The following is a 22,654-nucleotide window of genomic DNA, read 5'->3' as shown; positions in this document are numbered from 1 at the left end:
GAGTCCTTATTTGTCAGAGAAACATACAGAAATATTTACGAATGAGATGATCCATGTTGGGATTCTGTTTTAAAAATCTTCGTTTCAGGAGAGTGAGAGAGTGAGTGGGGTAGTGATGAAATAAAGTTGGCAATATGTTAACAATTATTTTGAAGATGAGTGATGGGTACACAAAGGGTTCACTATTCTACTTTTGTGTAAGTTTTTTTTTTAAAGTTCTGTGATCCCAAGGTGACAGCTGTGTGCTGCAGTTAAGAGCACAGGCCTCTCACTAACCTAACCCAGACTCTGCCTCCTGACTGCACTATGTACTCTCTGACTCTAGGTAAGTCACTCTCTATTTCTGAGCTGCTTTTCTCATCTGACAACTGGAAGCAATGGTCTTTCACTTATCTAGCTTGGAGGAGAATTAAAAAGTTTTCCTGTAGCACCTGAGCAGTTTGTCCCTGCTGCTGCTGCTGCTAAGTCACTTCAGTGGTGTCCAACTCTGTGCGACCCCCTAGACAGCAGCCCACCAGGCTCCTCTGTCCCTGGGATTCTCCAAGCAAGAATACTGGAGTGAGTTGCCATTTCCTTCTCCAATCTATTCCTAAGTAATGTTATTTTCTCCATCACTATTACTACTGTTATTATTACTTTCACACCACCACACTGCCTCGTGACTGAAAGCTAGAGGCCAGCTACTAACTTAGGCTGAGGCCAGGAGTCCCTAAAAGACCAGCTAACTCTGCCCCCAACCCTGTCACACAAGTCACTCCTGACAACTGCAACATAGTTCAGGGGCAGCCCTAGGCCCCCGAAGGCTAAGGCAAAGACTCACCTACAGCCCGGAAGAGACAGGCACCATCCTCCTTCATCTGCTTGATGATGAAGCCCTTCTTGTCTCGCAAGGCCTTTTCAAACCAGTGCTCCTGCTGGAGGGAAGAGGTAGGGATCATCAACAGGAAAGACCCATACCCTCACCCCCAAGGCCCTGTCCTTGAGCTCTTGAGGGACCCAGATGATTGGCTGAGAGGACAATGGACAAGGTCCAGTTCTCTGCCCTGTTAGACCACTCCATGCATGTGGAGCAGGAGACCCTTCTAGCGAATCAGTCTCGTGTAAGCAGAAGGCTTGCTCCTAGAGGGGCCTCATCTGTATTCTAACCCCCTGCTGATCATCCTGGGAATCCCATGTTGGGCCTATCCCCTAGGCAGCCAAAGGCCCAGACCCAGCAAGTGCCAAGGGGGAGAACCCGACTTGACCTAGAGGAGATTCACCTGGGGACCCTCTAGTCATTTAGGGTAGGGGAGATATTGAGGAGGGAGTAGACTGGCAAGAGCCTAGATCCAGAGCCCCACAATACAGCCAGAAAATTCCAAGATATACTGTATAAAGCAAAATATATGCAAAGTACAATCTCACTTGTGACATTTAACATATACATATATATAGGCATAAGTATACAAACACACACGCACACAAAGTTGGGAACACTTTACACAACAAAATATTATCCCTAAGTGCTGGTATTACAGGTGATTCTACTTCACCATCTCATTTATAACAGGTATACAATATATTATCCAAAATTCTAAAAGCTTTTAAAACCAATTCTTTATCTAACTCATTTAGCATCACAATCTGACCTGAGCTGACAAGAACCCATCTATTCCACTTAAAAGCGAATATTCAAACATTTCCATGCAGAAACATCCAGGTGTTTGACTTTGAGGTGCTGCTATAGACCCCATGGAAAGTGTTACATAATACACAGTTTACATCCAAGTGACTTTCCTAAAATTCTGAAATATTTCTAAATTCAAAAGTACAGCTGGCCCTAAAGGTGTGGGTTAAGTGAACCTGTACAAATGTGTATTTACAAACGTTTTAATGAATAGGTGGAACATATAGAATGTTTAGGGTAGTGAAACTATGCTACATACTGTAATGGTGGTTACATGTCATTATACAATTATCCAAACCCATAGAAAATGTACAACACTAAGAGCAATCTCTAAGGCAAACTATGGACTTTGGGTGATTATGACGTGTCCGTGTAGGTCCAATGACTATAACAAATGTACCACTTAGTGGGGGACACTGATACTGGAGGAAGTTCTGCATGTGTGGAGTCAGGAGGTATATGGGAACTCCCTGTACCTTCTGCTCAGTTTTGCTATGAACCTATAATTGCTCAAAAAAAAAAATAAAGTCTATTTAAAAAATGTCCGCGTGTCACTTAAAACATTTTCCATCTCAACGCTAAACAAACCAGAAGCAGACCTTTCTTAGCCTCCTCATGCCATCTGCTGGTCACCAGAAGAAGTCAGCCTGAGCCCGCATCAGGCCCAGGGGCCAGAAATCTCAAGGCTGCTCCTTGGGCACACCACCCAGCCCAGGGATTTATAAGATCTGGGCTACTGCTGATCAGACAGAGGGGATCACCTCTCTGCAGGCCATTTTTAACTATTGCAGATGAGAGAAACTCCTGGCAAAGTAGGAAGCACAAGATCTAGAGGATAAAAGCTCTGGGTCCAAGCCCAGCTCTGTCACTGATTTGCTGCATGAGTTTAGGTAATCTACCTGAACTCTCCAAACCTCAGTTTCCTATCAAATGGGGGATATCTGAGCTGCCTGACAGAGCTGTCAAGAGGCTTAGAGAAGTTTCAGGAACTGAAAAGGCTTTCTAAACAACATACCATGCACTGGTGAGGGGGTCACCAGAAAGAGAAGGGACAAGACCAGCACACACACAGGGGACGTACAACTGAGAGGCCCTCAGAAAGTCCTAGGTGAGTGGCTAGACAGGAGATGAAGCACGGGGGACAAGAGAATACCCTATAGTGCCACCATCAGGGCCCACACCCCAGGAAGGTGTGGCTGGCTTTCCAGAGATGACAAAGGCACCTGGAAGCTCTTAATGGGCTTCCACAGGCAGCACAAACTCTTGTTTATGTACAACATTCCAGCAGTCCAGGTGTCCCTCCTTCCCCAGAGGCTGTCACACTGGACTAGCCTGCTCCAGCCAGTTCCCCTATCCCTGCCCTGCAGGTCAGCCATCTTCCAGCATCATGGCACCTGCAGAGAAGCTGGAACTATGACTACAATCCCAGACTGGACAGGAGAAGTTCTAAAGAAGCAGTGCACACAGCAACCTCCTGACCTCAAGTATTGGGGGGGGGGGCGGGGAGAGATCGACAGGGGAAAAGGGGGTCAAAGAGCACGAGAGGTGCTCCTACCTGTTCATCCAACAAAGGTTTACCAAGCAGTTACTAAGTCAGACCCTGAACTGGCAATGAGGACAGAAAAATGAATCAGATTTGGTCTCAACTGTGATAAATTCATAAACTGCTAGGGGGTGGGGAAATAGGCAATATCTACACACAAGTATGAGCAGGGCTTTAAAAGAGGTGAACACAGGGTTGCTGTGAAACAGAGCAAGGGACCTGGGTCAGTCATTAAGGCTGGCATCTGAGAGGAGGTGCCACCTGAGTAAAGAAGTAAAATACCAAGACCTCCAGAAATGCTTAGTAATCACTTCTGTCATTCCACGGATGCCAGAGACCCAACAATGAGTTCAGCAGAGCTAAAGTCCTGGAGAGGACTAGGCAAGTAAGCAGGGCAGAGCCAGGAAAAAAAGATGAATTCTTATTAGCCAAATGCCTACCATGCCAAGTGCTAGATGCAAAAGGTAATCTCATTTAACTGTCCTTACCACAGCTCAGGTGGCAGGAAGCATTATCTTCATTTTATAAAGGCAGAAAGGAACTGGGACTGGGGCATCAGCAAAGCCTAATGTAGAGGCAACAAGAGAAGCTTCATGAATCACAGCATGGAAACACACCTGGCAGCCCATTTGGGAAAATCCTGATTTGTCCTTAAAAGTGGAGAAGGCCTGTGTGTTCCCCTCACACAAGCAAGGCTTTGGTCCTGGGGCAGCCAGACTGGCATCTGGGTCTGGATATGGAAGCCAGACAACTAATCACCCACTGCCTTTGGCACCAGCAGCCTTTGGAGCAGGCTCTGGCTGAAACCCCTTCTCTCCCGCTGTGGGGAGAAAACAGGGAGGTCATGGTCCTGGGCTTCAAAGAAAGCCTAGAGTCCCAAGAGCTCAGAACAGTCTTATCCTTTCCCCAGCTAGACAGGAACCTCCAAAGAAGGTGCCAACTTGGATGCTGTTTAGGAAAATGGCCCAGGAAGGAAGGGTTGGCGGGAGTAAGAGGTGGGAGCAGGCCCAGCCATAAGCTACATCAATGCCCTGGCCTAAGAAAGTCAAGTCCAGACCCTGGGATTTCACTGGCGGTCCAGTGGTTAAAACTCCACAGGGAGCATGGGTTCAATCCCTTGTCAGGGAACTAAGATCCTGTATGAGACACGGCATGGCAAAAATAATAATGAACTGAAATAAGAAAGTCCAGACCCTGAATCTTGCAAGCCCACTGCTGAACCTGTGGGCAACTCCCTCCACATCTCTGAGCCTCCAAAATGGGGCTGGGTAAAGCTCTCTGACACGACGGCATCTGAGGAACAAAACTGCAACCTACTGCTTCAAAGGTTCAAGAGAAGTTGAAGCAGCCCGTGGGACCCAACTGACGTAGGTTCCAATCCAACTCCAACAATTATTAGTCAGTGATTAACTGCTCTGAGCCACAGTTTTCCAATCTGTAAAATAGGCTAACAAGCCTCCCAATAACAAGGATACTGGACAGACTCAAATATTACAAGACTGGTCAGTATGAGAGCACTTAATGAGTTCCCTTTCTCGCCCTGGAAGGGAAACAAGAACATCCCTGAATAATGATCACCCAAAAATATCAGGCCCTAATCCCTGGAACCTGTAAATTTTACAAGGAAAAAAGGTCTTTGCAAATGTGGTTAAGGATCTTGCGATGGGAGATTATCTTGGAGTAGGGTAGGACCTAAATGCAATGCAATTTCAAGTGTCCCTAGGACAGCAGAGGAGGATCTGACACAGCCAGGAGAGACCACCCGTACACAGAGAAGACGGGCAGAGGTGAGAGTGATGTGGTCAAAAACTAAGGAATGGTAGCAGCCACCAGAAGCTGGAAAAGGACTGGATTCTCCCCTAGAGACTCTGGAAGAAGTTTGGCCCTGCCAGTGCCTTCATTTTGACCCAGTGGAACTGATTTTGGATTTCTGGCCTCCAGAACAAAGAAAGAATAAATTTCTGCTGTTTTAAACCTCCAAGTTTGTGGTAATTTGTCACAGCAGCCACAGGACACAAATACAACACCCTTGTAGCACTCCCCGGCGTGAACTGTGAGGCAACACGGCATGGCTCCCACCCCAGAGGATCCACCTCAGCTGCATCCCACCCCCAGGGAAAGGGTTAGAATTAAAGCTGCAAGGGCCTGGAATCCCCCATCCCAGCCTGGGAAGCTGCTGACCCTGTCTATCAATGAATGAGTTGCCAATGAAACAAGGAGGCGGCAGGGGGAGATGGCAGCAGCAGTGGTAGCTCATGGACAGACAGATGTGTGGGAAGAGCCCACAGCCAAGAGATTTTTAGTATTCTGGACTACACAACTCTGTCCCAGCAAGTCTGGTGCCAAGACCACCCCTCTCTCCCCCAAAACACCCAGAACACTGGCTCTGCTCCACGGGCTAAACATAGGCAACCCATCTAGTGAGAACACAGATGACACACTGCTCTTTAAGGACTAACAGAGCTCTCCAGGGCAGAGGAATCAGAAAAGAGCAAGGCCCCAAACCTACTACTAGGCCACTGAGGTGGGGAGGGAATAATTTAAAAAAAAGATGCAGGGGACTTTCCTGGTGGTCCAGTGGCTAAGGCTGCACTCCCAATATAGGGGGCCCATGTTCAATCCCTGGCAAGGGAACCAGATCCCACATGACACGACTAAGACTGGGTGCAGTCAAAAAATAAAAATAAATCTTTTTTAAAAAACGAAGATGCTATATATTCTGCAACAAAAAGAAATGAAGTCCTGATGCATGCTACAGCATGGATGAACCTTGAAAACATTATGGTAAGTGAAAGAAATGAAGTCACAAAGGATAAATGATTCCATTTATATGCAATGTACAGAAAAGACCAATCAATCAAGACAAAAGTAAATGAGTGGTTGCCAGGGGCTGAGAAGGGATGAAGGGATAGGGGACGATGATGATGATGCAGGGTTTCTTCCTGAGGTGAAGAAAATGTTCTAAAAGAGACTGATTGTGATGACAGATGCAAAACTCTGTGAATATACTAAAAGTCACTGAATTGTACACCTTTTGATGTGTGAAAGATGTCTCAATAAAGCTGTTAAACACACACACACACACACACACACACACACACACACACACACAAAGGCCTACAGCACTGGCTGGGCAGAGGGAAGCTGGTAACTGCTTAAAACTTCATAGCATACCCCCAAAAGCCAAGGGGCCCCATTCAAGACTTTCACAATGGATGAGGGGAGTAAGGAGCAGAGAATTAAAGACATTACAGAGCAATGAGTACAACCTCTTTCTTCATCACTACCCATTTTATGGATGGAGAAATTGAGACCCAGAAAAAGTAACTGCAGAAGATACAGGACTCAAACTCAGACGCCCAGGCCGAGTCCAACCACTTGCTGCTATACCACTCTGCCTCCTGATCAGAGGAATCAGCAGGTTCATAAGTGCCAAATGAAATTGTTGCAAAGGCTCCTAGGAAGAACCCAGATAATCCTGGGGAAACTACAGAAGAAGAATCAGCCAAGGTCCAAGGTGGGCCAGGTCAGATATTGAGTCAATAACCCTGGGCATGGATGTACTTTTGGCAGCTAAGCAGGAGTCCTGGGATTTGAAGTCAGACCTATCAGGTCCAAAGCCTAAACTTTTTCTACACACAAACCTACCTCTACACCATCCAAAAGGGCTCCTAACAACCCCCAAGCTAGCTGGCCACAAAAATCACTGTGAGGCCAACCCTGAGCCTCACACTAACCAGACTGTTTGTCCTGACCACCAAGCTTGGATGGCTGAGAGGGAATATGGGAGTGGGGGAGGAACCCAGTTCTTCCTTGAAAGACACCTACCATACCCTGTCACCTTCAGGCCCAAAGGGCTTTGGTGTGAGCTCCCTGAAATCCCAAAGTTAAACAATGCCCCACCAACTTTTACCTCATCAATAAGAAAACTGTGGCCCAGGGCGCATAGGCAGAACAATTCTGGTTCATCCAGAAAAGCCCCAGCAGAGCCAGAATGGGAAACCTGGAAGCTTGGCTACAGTGCCAGGTCCACCTTCTTCCACCATCTCAGCACACAGGCCCCCTTCTCAAAATGCTCTGTGAGGTCCTCAAGCTCAGGACCCTCTCAAGTCATTCTTTTCATAGGGGAGACTCTGGCAAGGCAGCCATACCCAGGAAAGGAAATCCCTGACACCACCACCTTCCTAGCACTGAGACCTCTGGGGTGTCAAAAGGGCTCTTAAAGGCAGTAGATATAGTAACAGCACCAGGACAGACAGGAAGTCTGGGTGGTCACAACAAGGACCAGAGTCATCATGTGGACTCCTTCTCAACAACTCTCTCCTTTCCCAAGGGTCTAAATGGCCCTTTGGTCACAAATGGCCCCAATGATGGTTCAGGACCAAGCCTAGGGCAGCAGGAAGAATCTCTCCTATTTTCATCCCCTAGTTGAACTAGGTGAGGCAAGAAGCACCTTCTTTGTCCTTTTGTCCCAAGAAGTAAAGAGAACACGAAACCTTTCCTCTGTCACTGGGAAGGGAAGGTATCATGCAACCACACAACTTTACTTCCATGTTCTTATGGGGACAATACAAGGGAAGAACTCCTAGCCTAAGAGATGGCAAAGGGGATGTAAGGAGGTGTCTTTCTAGTCACCATGGTGGCACATGACTTTCTCTCTGTCCCTGAAACTCCTTATTTCTGTGGGAAATAAGGAAAAGGAAAGGCACACTTTATCACGACCAGGGAGAGAAGAAATAACTCCTGGTCTGGACCCTGAAAGATGATTCATCCTGCCAGGAGAAGCAGTAATGGGAACAAGGATGAGGGCTCAAGACAAGGCCTTGGACCCTGTGAAGCATAGAAAGATTTACCTGAGCCAAGGGGGGAAAGAATGTGGGTGGAGAATCCCCTGCAGTGGGGATGTGCCAAACCCCTTCCCTCTCTCTGGAAGAAAAAAGCTTGTTGAAAGCTATTCAGAAAACTCAGAATATTTCTCTGATCCATAAAATTAGAAGCACAGCTGAATCAGGGAGACTCAGCACATCCTCCTAGTTCTTGAGGATAGGAGTCCTTTCTTAGTCCTTATGTCCCCAGGACGTACCTGACAACCTTCTCATAGAAAGTAAGGGCAACTTCCTAGCCTGAGCTAGCTCAGACAGGGAATTCTTATGACTGAGAAAAGTATCCAGGTCCTCTGTCCAATCAGGGGTGGCCTCAGGCTACAGTGGGGTGACATCATATTCTTCTCCCAGATGAGAAAGGATTGTCTGATTGGGGGAGTGAGGAGGGAGGGAGAGCCTCATACCCAAGAGGAGAGCTCAAGCCCCTCCCTAATGGAAAGGATCTCTTGTCCCAGAGGGGAAGCTCAGGCCCCTGGGAGGGGACTCAGACTCCTTCCCTCAGAATCCCATCTTACCCATGTCCCCAAGGGGAATGAGCAGCCAGAAAGATTCAGTTCAAAGTGGAAGGTGGGCTTAGGCTCAAGTCCCCAAGGCAGGAAATTTTATGACCCCAAAAGGCCTCTTAAGACTAGGGTAGGGACTTTCCTGGTAGTCCAGTGGCTAAAGACTCCATGCTCCCAACACAGGGGGCCTGGGTTCAATCCCTGGTCAGGGAACTAGATCCCACATGCCGCAACTAAGAGTTCAAATGTCAAAACTAAGACCCAGGGCAGCCAAATAAATAAACACTCTTTAAAAAAAAAAAAAGACTAGGGTACACATATGCTGTTTTAAGTGAAGTGACAGTTCTTTCAGGGTAGGTTCAGATATCAGGTCCTAAGGTGGGAGAGGTGTCTCATGAACCCGAGGCAAAGTCAAACTCCTGAGGGGATATGCAGAACCCTATTCCAGAGGGACTCTATCCATGCCCCAAGGGAAAGGTCTCAGGGCTCAATTCTGGCCCGGGGAGACCACCTATTCCTAAGGAGTGCCTTAAGTTCCTTGAGGGGGAAGCGTGGACCTCATCTCTAGAGACATACTGGTCAGTGAGGTATGTATGCATCTCTTATCCTTGAAAGAAAGCTCAAGAATCCTTGGCACAGTGGGTCTCAGATGCCCAAAGAGAATACTCAGGCCAGTCCCTGAGTAGCAAAGTCCCCTAGAGACCTCTGGGGGGATATCAATTTCCTGAAGAGGGCTTCAGACCTAAAAGCCCCAGGCTATAGGCAGGGGGAATCCTAGGCTCCAAAATACAAAACAGTGAGTCTCATTTTCTTGAAGAAAGGTTCAGGCCTGGGGGAGGGGTGTCCAGCCCTTAAAAAAAGCTTAAGCTCCTAGAGAAAGATTCAGACTCTTGTCTCCAAGGAGATCTCAGATCCCTTAGAGAAAGCATAAGACCCCTGTCACTTAGAAAGGGATGAATCTCATGTACCCTAGTGGAGTTTCTCCAGGGTGTTGGTTTTGATCCTAGTCCCCAAGTGGAAAGAGATCATAGGAGAATATGTATGTGTGTGTGTGTCAGGTCCCTGACTTCTAGAAAAGGGAGTCTCAGACTCCACTGCTGCATGGCCCTGTGCTGTATTCCCCTGAGGAGGAGAAAGGGTTGCCCTATATAGTGTCTCAGACCCCTGAAAAGGATTTAGGTATCCTGGGGACACTCGTTATCTCTGAGGTCGCCACCTTACTTGTATTCCCAGGAGGAGGACTCTTAAGAATCTCATTCCAGGGGAAAAGAAATCTCAAGTCACCAAACACAAACCAAGGTCCTTTGGAAAGTCACGAGACTCCCCTCTCAGGAGACATTCCATTCTGCTCGTCTCTCCTGGGGAGTGCCTACCTATTGGCCCTACACTATGAGGCACCAGGGCCCACAATCAACTACGGGTCCTAGAAGAGACCACAGACCCCATCTTTAAATCCTCCATCTTATCTGCGGCCTCTAATCCCAAATCCCGGGGGGGGGGGGGCGGGGGGGGAGAGTGTCTCGCAACCCCATCAGCAGGGAAAAGAGTGCCAGACTCAAGAGAGAAGACATAGGCCCCTTGAAGCAGGCTCAAACAGCCTTCCTTGGGTCCCTAGCCAGTCTAGGGATCCCATCCACCATATTCACTCACCTCCCCCACCCCAATGCCCATACCTGCTCGACGGTGGCGGGGTCCATGGCCTCTATGCGCGCTGCAGCCGCTTCATATTCATCCTCACTGTTGTAACCTGCGCCGACCTCCTCACGCTCAGGACTGCCCCCGCCAACCGCACCAACCCCGGGGGCCTGACGCCGCCGCTTGCTGTGACCCGGCCCTGAGCAGCAGCCGCCCACACCCACGGCACCGCCCACGCCCACCACCACACCCGCCGCGCCCACGCCCGTCGCTGCTGTACCCAACGCATCACCAGGACCGCCGCCGGGACCTCCAGGGCCCCCGCAAGGAGGTGGAGAGGCCTGCTGTGGCCGAGGGCCCGCCACGGCGCCAGGCGGCACGGCCAGCGCCCAGCGGTGAAGCGCACCCGGTGGCCCCGGGAGAGGGCCTTGAGGCGGTGGCGAAGCCCGAGGACGGGCCCCCACGACGCCCGAGTCACGGTCGCGGTCGCCGCCGCCCACACCCGTGCCGCCGCCGCCCACGCCTACACCCCCGCCGCGGCGAGGCGCCGGGGGCAGCGGTCCGGGCGGCGGCGGCTCGTTGGCGGGGTCGCCGTCGGGAGGCGGCGGCTTCTTTTTGGGGAGAATAGTCATGGCGGCACCGCCGAGTAGCCCCCAGCAAACCCGGCGCGGGGGACGCTGGGAGAGGACCCGGATTGGGGGGGGGGGGCTACAGTTGTGCGCGAAGGACGACGGGATCGCCGGGACCCGGATAAAGAGCGCGCGGCACCGGTTCTCGAACCGTCGGCGGAACGCGGGTCACGCGGCAGGAGAACCCGGATGTGAAGTCCAAGATTAAGGCACCGCGGCGAGCTTGTCGTAGCCTCTCCAAGTCCAACAACTTTATTGCTACGCTCGTTCCGGCCTACGGCTTCAAAGAAAACAGAACCAAAACAAGCACCTCTTCGCCCCGCCCCCTCGCAGGTTCTTGAACTACCGGGTGGGGCCTGGAACGTTGCGCAGGCGCGCTGGGGCACAGCCCCGCCTCTCGTTCGGAAGTACGTGGGCAAAATCTTCGTTGCCGCCACAACAATTGCGAGCACCAACCAATCGAAGCGGCTGCGTGGGTGTTCGATGATGCCCACAGGCCAATCAGAAGCGGACGTCGCCCTCCCCTGCCCTCCGTCTCAGATTTCAGTCAAAGTCGGCACCCTTGTTCCTTGCCTTTCCCTTCGCTGGTTCCGTCCGGCTCTTCTTTCCCCGAGGCTCTGACTCGCAGGCGGGGGCACTGCGACAGAACAGCGTGGCTTGCCCCACGCACAGCAAGTTTAAAATCGCCTCCCTCCCAGGCTTTTAAGTTGGCTGAAGTCAGCCGGACTGACTGCAAAAATATCAACACTCCCAGAGCTTAGGAGCTCCTGAAGCGTCAATTCCGGTTCCACCCACCTACAAATTCACATCCGGTGGAGAGGCGGGCGCCGCTTCACCCTGGCAACAGGCCGACTTCCGCGGTGATTGGTTAAGAGATGCCACCACTCAAGTCGGAAGGGCCAACCTTGGGACAGACATGCATCCTGGGGACAAGTGGGTGTTTGGGAAGCAAACACGCCCTCTCTGGCATCCGCGTCCTCTCGCCCTCGCGTTGACCTCCCCGCCTCCGTGGCTAGCGCGCAGGCGCGGTACATATTTTTTTTTCTTTTTTTTCCTCCTCTGAAACTGTTTACCTGAATCGAGCAATGTTTATAAATCAGCTCGGTCACCAACCAGCGTCTAGCAGTAAAGTTGGTAAAATTCCTGCCACTGAACGGATGGAGAACTACAAGGTAATCCTAGCTGTGCCTCTCCTATCTGAGTGATCTCTGACAAATCATTTAATACCCACCCCATCCTCAGTTTCTACTTTGTAAATGACAATGATAATCCCAATTCAAGGATCAGAGGTTAATCCTTGCAAAGGGTCTGGTGCTATGCCTGGCACATCACTAAATTAGTCTGTACTGTGGTGCAATGGAAAGGACCCCAAGCTTTTGAGTCAGGAGGACCTCAGTTCCAGGCACACGTGGACCATTACCACTGTATGACCTTGAGAAAGTCAGTGTCTCAAATTTGAGGTTACCCATGTGTAAAACGGGAATGATAATGCCTGCCCAGACTACCTCGAGTTGAGTTGAGTTGAGCTCATGAACGAAGAAAGTGTTGTGAGAGGTGAGGGCTCCTTGCCAGTCTTAGGAGACAAGCCATATAACAGGCCATCATACAACTCTTCTCAGTGCCACTTAACCTTCTCCCTCAGATGCCAACCCTAGTTAAAGGTCTTCCCTGAAAGGTGTCAGTAATTAATAGACTATAATGGTATTTTCTGCTTATGAGACTAAATTGGAGGAGAAGGCTCATGTTAACTGAGCTTCTTGTGTTTAGGGCACTGTGACAAATGCCTATGCAAATTATCACACCCAATCATCTTATGACCGTCTCACTTACCCATATATCCCACTCCCTACTCAATATTTGTCCAGCACTATACATCTAGAAGTGAACTTATGATAATAATTGTAGTCAACCTTCACCAAGTACTATGTGCCTGTCACTGTGTGCTCAACAGCTCTGATGTTCCTTTTGCCAATGAATGAATGGCACCCCCCTCTAGTCTTTGCCCAAGACAGAAACCTGGGAGTTAACCCTGTTTCCTCTTCCTCAAATCCCACATATCTGTCAACCCCAAGTTTTGCCAATCCTGTATCTGCAATCTCTTGACTTTCTAACTCTTGCTGCCACCTACCTGGTCTAAACCACTATCATCTGCCAGCTGGACAACTGCAAAAGACTCATCACTGTTCTTCCTCCCTCCAAGACTGGTTCTCTGTAATCTACTCCCCACAGTCAAAATAATCCTTCTGAAAAACAAACCTCAGGATGACTTTCCTGTTTATAAGCCTTCAGGGGTCCCCATTATCCTTAGGATGAAGTCCACATCTGTATCATAGCTTCAGAGGCCTTTTGTTATCTGGCCTACATCCTCACCTGGCCTCTACATCCTCACCTTCATCACAGCCTCACACTCTCCTCACCAGCTGTGCTGAACCACTTCAGTTTCCCAAGGCTCTGAGCTGGTGCTCTAACCTCCAGGTCATTTAACATGCTGTTCCCTCTGCCTAAAACGTTCCACTCTTTGGTCTTTTGCCTGGCCAATTCCAATTCATTGTTTGGCCAGGTTAGATTCTCCTGCCATCCATTAATCTTGGTTTTGCTACACTATGTTGTAATTGCTTAATTGCCTTCCACACTCACCCCTGTAGATCAGAGATGTCTATTTTGCCCATTTTTGTACACCTCGGGCTAGGACGTGATATGCAGTTAATAAATATTTGGTGCATAAGTGAATGATTATCTCTATTTCACAGATTAGCAACTTGAGGCCAGAGAAGATAAGTGATCCTCTCACCCAGGGACTGGAACCCATGTCATCCTGAATCCAAGGGTTGTCTTCTCGGTGCTCCACAGAGCACAGTTACGCTAGTCTAGAGTATCCAGTGGCCCAAAAGAGAGAGTAAAGGTAGGGGACATCCACAAGGAAGCGGAATTCGCCAAACCAAGAGATGCTTTTCATCAGGGTTTAATTCAGAACTGTTTGCTGTCAGGAAGCCTAGTTTTAAGTCTTCTCTAAGCAAGTGTGTGCTGCCTTGGTTCTCAGTTTCTCTATCTGTGAGTGAGGGGCCTGGAGCAAATTATGTTCATGGGGCATGTCTCAGGATCTCCTAGTCTATCTCACTGGCTGTAGATTTACCTTTTCTAAGCACCCTCTTCCACTTCTCCTAGATCCCCGTCTTCTAAAATACACCAGCAACCATCCACCTCCCATAACTTTTCCCACAAAGCCCTTCTACTAGTTAAAAGGAATTGAAATTGGAGTATTTTCAACACCCAGTCCAACCCAGCCCCAAACCCACAGAGCCAGGAGGTGCTCATCCTCATCTCTCCTCTCAGGTTTTATTGACTGATGGAAACTACATCTTGGTCAGCCACCAACTCCACAGGGACAGTGCTGGGGACAGGGAACCTGAGATGATGCCAGATTTCAGCCTGAGAGCAGACAGAGAGTTCTGGAAGGTGACCCAAGAGGGAGAAGAGAAAGGAATATGTGAAAAGGCATTGTGGGGTTGGAGGAGGAGATCAAGAAGTTTCTCCTGCCACCTACAACTCCTAGAGTTCAGGAATAAGCTGGGCCTCAGTCCCTGATGCTTCTGGACTCGTGCCCAAGAACATGGAGTCAGCCCATGATCTCTAAACACAGCCCAGTTCTTGCTGGCTGCCAGACTTTTATCTCAGCCAGTCCAGACTCCAGCCCAACCCAGGAAGGAGGTAAACCAGAGAAGAGAGAAGGAGGCATAGTTAGAGGTGGCCCCTATGATTAGGGCAGATGTAAATGCTGCAGCAAACTGGGCAGAGGCTTTGCATAATGTCACGGCAGCAGCTGCTATTGCTAGAGTTTGCTGGCGGCCCAGTGGAGGACAGGGTTGTGGGGACCCATTTCCAGCAGCCAGGGAAGGGGAGTGGTGTTTGTGCTATCTGTGTGTTTGGGGAAAGGCAGCCTAACCCCTCAGCCAAGGTTTAGGGGTGGCAGGTCACTGCTGAAACCACAGCCCATGAAACCTGTGGTTGCATTCCAAGCTTCAGAATTTGGCAGTTGTTGGGCCTGGTGGAGGGTGGGGTCTTCTTCTAGAGGCCAGATCATCAGTGAGAGTTCTCTTCTCTGAACCCCCAAACCTCCATAGCTCAGCCAGAGAGAAGAGGAAGTCTCACCTCTCCTTCTTGTGTCAGAACTGGGGAGGGGAGGAGCATGCAGGAGGCCAGCTTGGGTAGAGGGGCCAGTCCCAGTGTGCTGGGGCAAGGAGGTTGAGGGTCTGAGGAAGCCCAGCACTTCGGCTCCCGCAAGGAAAACTGTCTGGGGTAGGGGAAGTTTTCCATTCCCTGGCTATTTCCCCACCAGGTAGGCCATTCCATGAAACTCCATTGCATAGTTCTCAGTGGGGGGCAGAAGGGGTCCCCAGGCCTTCCCTTCTCTACCTTCCCAAAATATGGCTTTGGAAAGGAGTCCCCAAGAATTGGGAGGGCACTCTGGATGGGCAGGCCTGCCTGTCATAGGGAAGAGATCTTGACAGTCTCGGGAAGGAGGCAAGGGGTACCCAGGCTGGAGTTCCTGAGGGTGCTGCTGGCCCCACCACCACCACCGCCAGGGGAGGAAGGTTGGCTCTCATCTGGGGTGTTGGCAGGAGGGGTGGGGATACTGATGATGGCAGCCACGAAGTCCCGGCTGTCGCAGGTCAAGTCAAGGCTGTCATGGGGCTTGGCATTGAGGCTTGAGCGGCTGTGGATAAGGGTGGGAATATGGAAGGTTCTTAAAAAGTCATCTTAATACTTGCCACAGCAATCATGACATTTACTGAGTGCCTGTTGGGTCCCTGGCCCTGAGCTCAGTGCTTCCCCTGCACCCTCAATTATGGTGGTGCCAAATGAGTGCTCTGGAGTCAAAAAGTCCTGACCCCACTTTAACCTCTCTAAACCTGTCTTCTCTCATCTGGAGCATGGAAATACTATTTCCTACCTCAGAGAGTTGTGGGGATTAAATAAGATAATAAATGGTGCAAAGTGCTCAGAATAGTGTCTGGAACACAATGAGCACACACATAAAAGTGTTCTCTATCGTGGTTACTCCTTACAGTGTCAGAATCTTCACAACAGTCTACAGGAAGACGACACAACCTGGTCCCTGCTCCTTTCTGATTTTACCTCCTCCCACTCTTCCCCTCTCTCACTCCACTCTACACATAGAAGGTTCCTGGCTGTGCCTCTAACCTGCAGACCCATTCCTGCCTAGGGGTCTTTGCAAAGGCTGTTTACTCTAGCTGGAAAGCTCTCTCTCTATATCCATGTGACTCACTCCTTCTCTTCCTTCAGGTCTCAACTCCCAATGTCACCTCAGCAAAACCTTCCCCAACCACACTATTAAAACTGCATCACACCCTGTTATACACTCTCTATCCCCCATCCCTGATTTATTTTTCTCCTTGCCACATAACATACTGCATTGTGGATAAGAATCCACCTGTCAATCCAGGGGCCAGAGGTTCAATCCCTGGTCAAGGAAGATTCCACATGCTGTGAAGCAACTCAGCCCATGCACCACAACTGCTGAGGCTGTGTGCTGCAACTATGGAAGCCCACACACCCTAGAGCCCACACGCCGCAACTACTGAGCCCATATGCTGCAACTACTGAAGCCCACGTGCCTAGAAGACTGTGCTCCACAACAAGAGAAGCCACCACAATGAGAAGCCCAAACACCACAACGAAGAGTAGTCTCCTGCTCACTGCAACTAGAGAAAGCTGGTGTGCAGCAATGAAGACACAGTGCAGCCAAAAATAAATAAATAAATAAAACACACTGCACTATCTGTGTTTTTGTTTTTTAACTGTCTCATCCCACTAGAATATAAGTTCCATAATGTCAGGATTTCTGTCTGTTCTATTCACCTCCTAAATTGAACTAAACTCCAAACTAAAATGAACTCCAGAATGCCCCAAACTGTGCCTAGCATATAGTAGGTGCTCAAGAAATGTTTGTTGAAAGTACAAATGAAAAATGAGGCATTCCAAACAAGCAAACTTCCAGCATGGAGGAGTTTGGATTTGAGCTCAACTGGCGAGATCTGGAGTCATGAAATCTCAGACCCTGTGGTCCAAGCTCTGAGCTTCCCTGGGGAAAAGGGGGCGCAGCAGGTGGGGGTCCTCACCTCTGAGGGGCAGGGCTCCTCCGCAGCCCTGCCAGCGTGTCCAGCTCCTGCATGCTACCACGGCTGACCGAGGCAGTGGAGTTGGCAAGGCGGATGGCACGACGCTTGGCCCTGCGGGGGCAGCAAGAAGATAGCAGGCTGCCAGCTCCCACTGGCTGGGAGGACACGGAAGTGCTGCGGCTGGTGCGACTACCCAGCGAGACAGCACCCAGGGCCTCGCTGAAGGTTAGCTCGTCCGTGAACTCATGGCACTGTGGGCAGAATGGAGGCATGATCACAAGGCACCACACAGACACTGATCTCACCCCCAGACCCTTGCTTAGGCCGTTCCTTTCTGTCAGTTGCTCTCTCTCCCCTTCCCCTGCCCACCCTTCAAGACTCAGCTCTACTGGGGCCTGTTCCAGGAAGCCCTGTGTGATTTCTACAGTTAGTAGTGAGCCTCCCATTCCAGAAGGGAGCTAGCTTGGTGGAAAAGGGACCCCCTTCATTCTGCCATACCACCTCTCATTAGGCCTCACCGTCGTCTTCTCTAGACAATGCAGCAAGTGGTGATGTTGCTGCTCGAAAGCAGAGCGGTTCCTGACACACAGTGCCTGCTCCTCCCCACCGCCACTGTCCTGGAGTGGATAGAGCAGAGGGATAGGGTCAGCCCCTTCCACCTCCTGTCGCTGCTCACCTCTCACCCCAATCTGAGCCCCTATCCACCTCAAGGCTCCCATTCTGCTTGTACTGCAGGAAGGCATTGGTGGTACCACTCTTTGCCAACCGAATCCTTGCCAGGCGCACCTTCTACAGAAAGAGGAGGAGAAAAGATCAGGTGGGCAAACAAAAGGAGACTGGCTTGGGGTATGGGGAATAGTAGGTACTCAGGTGGAAGGTGCAGTTACCTGCTGTGCTCGGCGCTTGTCAGCACGCTGGTTCTGGTGGTAGATGCGGCTAAAGTTGGACACAATGACTGGCACAGGCAGAGCAATGACCAAGACGCCACTGAGTGAGCAGATGGATCCAAAAATCTTGCCAGCAATGGTGCTGGGCACCATATCTCCATAGCTGGGGCCGGGGGAGGTAAGCCAAGGTCAAGAAATATGCCCACCCACCCCTCAGTCCCCCATCACATCCCATCCAATCTGACTCACTCTGCGACCCTGGCCAGGCACTCAAACTCTCAGTTTCTTGCTCTGCAAACTCTGTAGGGAATGACCTCCCTGGCCACCAGCAGGGGTCAAGTGAGAAATGGGCCCTCAGCCCCTACTGTCTGCTGTCCCCATCCAAGATGTGCACTGGGCATCTGAGTCAGCTAGAAATCTATTAACACCCAGAATAGGGGAGAAGGAGGAAGTCACAGGCAGTAAATATAGCCTCCCAGAGAAAGAGTCCCACCACCACAAGTCAGTTAAAGGGCTCTGAGTCCTAGGAGCAGTTCTCTGTTGGTGTTGCTCCTGTGTGTCTTACCTTCTCTAGGTAGGATCCCTTCTTATCCCCCCCAGGGGAAGCCTTGAAACTGTCCTCATATGAAAAAATAGGGGGGAGCTTTGAAACTCCTCCCTCTCTTTCTCCATACCATGCTCCTCCCCCCCCAATGGAGATGGAGCAAAGCCAATCTTACCAACTTGTTTGGTTGGGGGTTGGGGGGGTGAAGCTCAGAGAGGTTCCATAACTGCTTTGCTCAAGATCACAGTGTACTTTTGTTCTAACCACAGAACCAGATCTGCTCCACAGAAACGCAGTCTCTGCAGTCTTCAGCCTCTGGGCCTTTGCTCTGGCTGTGCCTGCCCCCCACCCCAACCTCCCCCACTCCCAGGATGCTTCTTTCTTATTTCTTTCCTTTGACTCATTTAAAACTCTCTCCAACTTGACCATTCTGGCTCTGTGACGTGTCATCTCAGACTATGTCCTCAACTATGAGACACCCTCCCAGGGTTGTTGAGAAGATTGAATAGGATAAAAAGATATCAAAATACTCAGTTCCAACCTGTTCTCAGTGCTCAGTATTTGTCGACATAATCGTGAACCCCCAACTAGAATTTTTCTAAGAAACCTCAAATCAACTTTTTGTACCTCTACTAAGGTACTGAGTAATCCTAATGCATTCACTCAACAGATCCCAAGCAGTGACTGCCTACCTAATCCCAGTGATAGGAATTTAGAAAAGGATCACAGTATCTGCCCTAGACAAAGTCTTTAAGAACAAAATAAGTTTGATGATTTCATCTGATGCTTTTATCCCATTTCCTCTCAAGGACTAAAAAAAATAACACTGAAAATATCTTGTTCTTGGGAAACATCAAGGAATCACCAAGCCACAAAGGTACTGCCCCACACAGCTGATGAATCTAAAGGGTTGGGAGACATGAGCCCTCAAGATGGAAAAGAGGGTGCTAGAAAGCCAATTTCTATTTATCCTGCACCAGAAACATGAAGAGAATTTTCACAATGTGACTGAATCGTCCCTGGATGTTGAAAGAAAGAAAGTGAAGTCGCTCAGTCATGTCTGACTCTTTGCGACCCCATGGACTATAGCCCACTAGGCTCCTCTGTCCACGGGATTTTCCAGGCAAGAGTACTGGAGGGGGTTGCCATCTCCTTTTCCAGGGGATCTTCCCGACCCAGGGATCGAACCCAGGTCTCCCATGTTGTAGGCACACGCTTTACCAACTGAGCCACCAGGGAAGCCCATCTGGATGTTGAAGGGGTTATCATTTCTCATTTTGCAGAGGGGAAAACCGGCCCAGGGGGTAAAATGTCAACAGAAACAGTGCAGCTAAGACCATCCTGGAATCCAAGTCTCCTGACAAGGAAAATAAAGGCATTGTCAGAGGTGGAAGGGATTTGGAGATTAATCCAACTCTCTCAATTTTACAGATGACAGACTGGAGCTCAAATAGAGAAAGAGATCATTGATCTAACCTTTTTTAATTTTACAGAAAAGGTGAGTATAATTGATTGACCGGGCAGCTCCCCACACAGGGTCTGCACTCACCCAAGTGTGGTCATGGTGACAATGGTATACCAGAAGGCCGCGGGGATGCTAGTAAAGTTGGTCTTGTTTGTGCCCTTCTCAGCATAAAACATAACAGTGGCGAATATGATGATGGCCATGGTAAGGGAAAAGAGGAGGAAGCCTAGCTCAGAGGCACAGCTCTTGAGTGTGTAGCCCAGAATCCGCAAGCCCTGTGAGTGCCTGGAGAACTTGAAGATGCGGAATACCCGGAACACCCGCAGGGTGACAAAGGCACCTGAGACATCCTCGTTCTTGGGCATGAAGAGCCCGATGTAATAGGGCAGGATGGCCACCACGTCGATGAGGCTCATCACACTCCGCAGGAAGCGGCAACGGCTGGGGGCAGCAAACAGCCGCAGGAGGTATTCGCCCGTAAATATGAGTACACAGGCCGTGTCCATGCAGAAAAAGGCCAGTGGGAAGCGATCGCCACAGGGCTGCTCCTTTGGTGGCTGCCGTGTAGGACCACGGCACGGAATGGTCTCCACCACGTTGGCGATGACCGACACGGCGATGAAAAAGCCGGTCACATAGTAGAACACAAGGGCCGCGGTGCTCGTATGCGGGTTCTCGAAGGCCCGCCAGAGCCTCTGCCGCAGGGAGCTGCCAGCCGGCAGCGTTGGGCCATCCCCGGCCTGCTCGGCCTCCTCGTCCTCTGCCAGGCGTTCGGCGTTCTCCTTCTTGCGGTCCCGGTACTCTTCGAGGCAGCAGTCGCCCACGAGCTCAGGCACCAGGCCATAGAAGGCCAGCTCTTCGTCGAAGGCCTGGATGCACTCCTGCCGTGGGCAGTGCAGCCGGCCCGTGCGGTAGAAATTCAGCACATGCCGGAACATGTCCGGGTCGCGATCAAAGAAGTACTCGCCCGAGTCGGCGTCGTAGAAGAATTCCTTCTCTGAACTGCCCAGCAGAGTGTCTGGGTAGCGGTCCAGTGTGTTCTTCCAGGTCTCAAAGCGCCGACCGCTCACATTCACCACCAGAACCTCATCCCCTCGAGATGCCTTCACCCCCGGCGCCGGGGGCAGGGGCTGCTGGGCCAGGGGCAACCAGCCCACAGCAGCCGCCCGCGCGAAAGGCAGCCAGGTGGCCACGCCTGCCGCCATCCTGCCGCGCCCCAGGCCCACGGAGACTTGGGGGAAGCCTTTAGGAAAATGTGGCTGTCTCCAGGGTGGTGGAGGCTTGGAGAGGCCCTGGGCCACTCACACAAGGAAACTGGGGGTGTCTAGAGAGGCCAAGAGGAACCAGGAGGAGGAACTAGAGATAGAGAGATGGGCAAGGGCTTGGGGCGTGTGTAGAGGGTCTTAGAGGGATCAGGGGGTGTCTTGAGGGGGTAAGAAGGGGCTAGGGAACATGGAAAGGAGCAGAAAGGGGGCATCTACAGATGCCAAGAAGGATCCGAGGGAGGGTTCAGAGAGACTGAGACGGCTCTAGAGGATTCTGAGAGATATCTGGGGGTGTCTTGGAAGGAGCAGGAAATACTGGGGAGTTGTTCACACTCTCAAGAATTCTGAGGGAAGAAAGAAGGAACTGGAACCACTTAGTGGGCTTGAAGAGAGGATTGGGGCATCCAGGGGGTAGAAACAGAACCAGAGGTGTTTGCAAGAGGCTGAGAGTGTCTGGAAGGGGATTGTAGAGGGTCTGAGAGAATTGAGGAGGGCCGTCCAAACTCTCAAGACTTCTGGGGAGAAGATAAGGGGATTGGAGCCCCCTCGTGGATCTAGGAAAGGGGTTGGTGCATCTAAGGGGTGACTACAGAGCCAGGAAGTTGTAAAGAGGCTGAGAGGTGTCTTGAGTGCCTAGTGCTGCCAAGAACAGCCTGGGGGTGGTGTGTCCACACTCTACAGGAGTTCTAGGGAAGGAAGGAGAAGTAGGGACCCTAGCAGGGCTGGAGAAGGGGGTGGGGTATCTAAAAGGGGAGATGCGGGGTCACGTTATTTTGCAAAGGCTGATGTGTCTGAGAGAGAAGGGTATCCGGCCAGGCTGAGAAAGCCTGGTCCACGCTCTCAAGAGTTGCGGGGGGAGGGAAGGAACCTGGGAAACCCCTCAGGGCTGGGACTCAATTGGAAGGAAGTTGGGCACAGCCCCAGAGCTCCCAGAGAATCAAAAAAGGCTAAGAGGAAGAGGAAGGGGGGTCCCCCTCAAAACGAACTAGACAACGGGGTGGGGTGTTGAAAGGATGTTGGGTGTGTCTCAGGAAGGGGGTTGTTGGACCTTGCAGGAGGCCCACGGGGAAGGCTAGGATCAGGCTGCGTCCTACCGTTGGGGGCTGGTCTAGGGAAACCACACCCCGAGGGGCTGGCGGTGTGTGCTGGGCATCGGCAAAAGCAGCATTGGCAGCTGGAGGAGGAAGAGAAGCAGCCACGGCCAGGCCTGGGAGAGGAGAAGGCAGCACAGGCAGGAGGAGGGGGCTGGGTCCCTGGAAGCAGGCTCTGGAAGGACACGGTCCAGCAGGACCTTTGGGACTGTCCCAGGGTGGGCTAGGGCATGGGGGCTGGATCAGGCAAGGACAAGGACAGCACTGTTGGTGGCCCCCTCCCCCTTCCCCAAGGGCCGTCCTCACCTATGTCCCCGTTGCAGCAGCAGCAACAGCGGTGGGGCTGGGGGTACCAAACACCGGAGCTCCTGCCCCCCTCTGCAGAGCTGCTCCGAGTTCTCCA

The 22,654-nt window shown here is 50.9% G+C and overlaps 2 protein-coding genes and 1 long non-coding RNA gene across 6 annotated transcripts in view; 1 reads left to right on the top strand and 2 right to left on the bottom strand.

Moving 5' to 3' along the window:
- Nucleotides 1-11,474, bottom strand: part of OTUD5 (OTU deubiquitinase 5) — a 26,180-nt gene extending 14,706 nt beyond the window's left edge. For 2 of the 4 annotated variants that reach the window (XM_061136426.1, XM_061136427.1), the window contains exons 1-2: nucleotides 10,269-11,474; nucleotides 821-914 (exon numbers count right to left, since the gene is read on the bottom strand). In XM_061136426.1, coding sequence (XP_060992409.1) covers nucleotides 821-914; nucleotides 10,269-10,862 — 688 coding nt within the window. In that variant the 5' untranslated portion in view covers nucleotides 10,863-11,474. The remainder of the gene's footprint in view (nucleotides 1-820; nucleotides 915-10,268) is intronic. The other 2 variants (XM_061136428.1, XM_061136429.1) reach the window with 2 other exon arrangements.
- Nucleotides 11,474-16,645, top strand: LOC133051803 (uncharacterized). Its single transcript, XR_009691919.1, has 3 exons — nucleotides 11,474-12,031; nucleotides 13,610-13,761; nucleotides 15,928-16,645. It is a non-coding gene; the product is annotated as an uncharacterized LOC133051803 (long non-coding RNA).
- KCND1 (potassium voltage-gated channel subfamily D member 1) lies at nucleotides 14,314-22,654 on the bottom strand. Its single transcript, XM_061136425.1, has 7 exons — nucleotides 22,558-22,654; nucleotides 19,980-21,138; nucleotides 17,887-18,049; nucleotides 17,705-17,788; nucleotides 17,518-17,616; nucleotides 17,000-17,250; nucleotides 14,314-15,573 (listed from the first exon to the last, which is right to left on the bottom strand). The coding sequence occupies exons 2-7, from the start codon at nucleotides 21,098-21,100 to the stop codon at nucleotides 15,345-15,347; spliced, it is 1,947 nt and encodes a 648-aa protein (XP_060992408.1). The 5' UTR covers nucleotides 21,101-21,138; nucleotides 22,558-22,654; the 3' UTR covers nucleotides 14,314-15,344.

Source organism: Dama dama, chromosome X (assembly GCF_033118175.1).
Source record: "Dama dama isolate Ldn47 chromosome X, ASM3311817v1, whole genome shotgun sequence".
NCBI classification, from domain to species: Eukaryota; Metazoa; Chordata; class Mammalia; order Artiodactyla; family Cervidae; genus Dama; species Dama dama.
The sequence above is the reverse complement of the archived record's forward strand: the minus strand, read 5'-3'. Positions and strand labels throughout refer to the sequence as shown.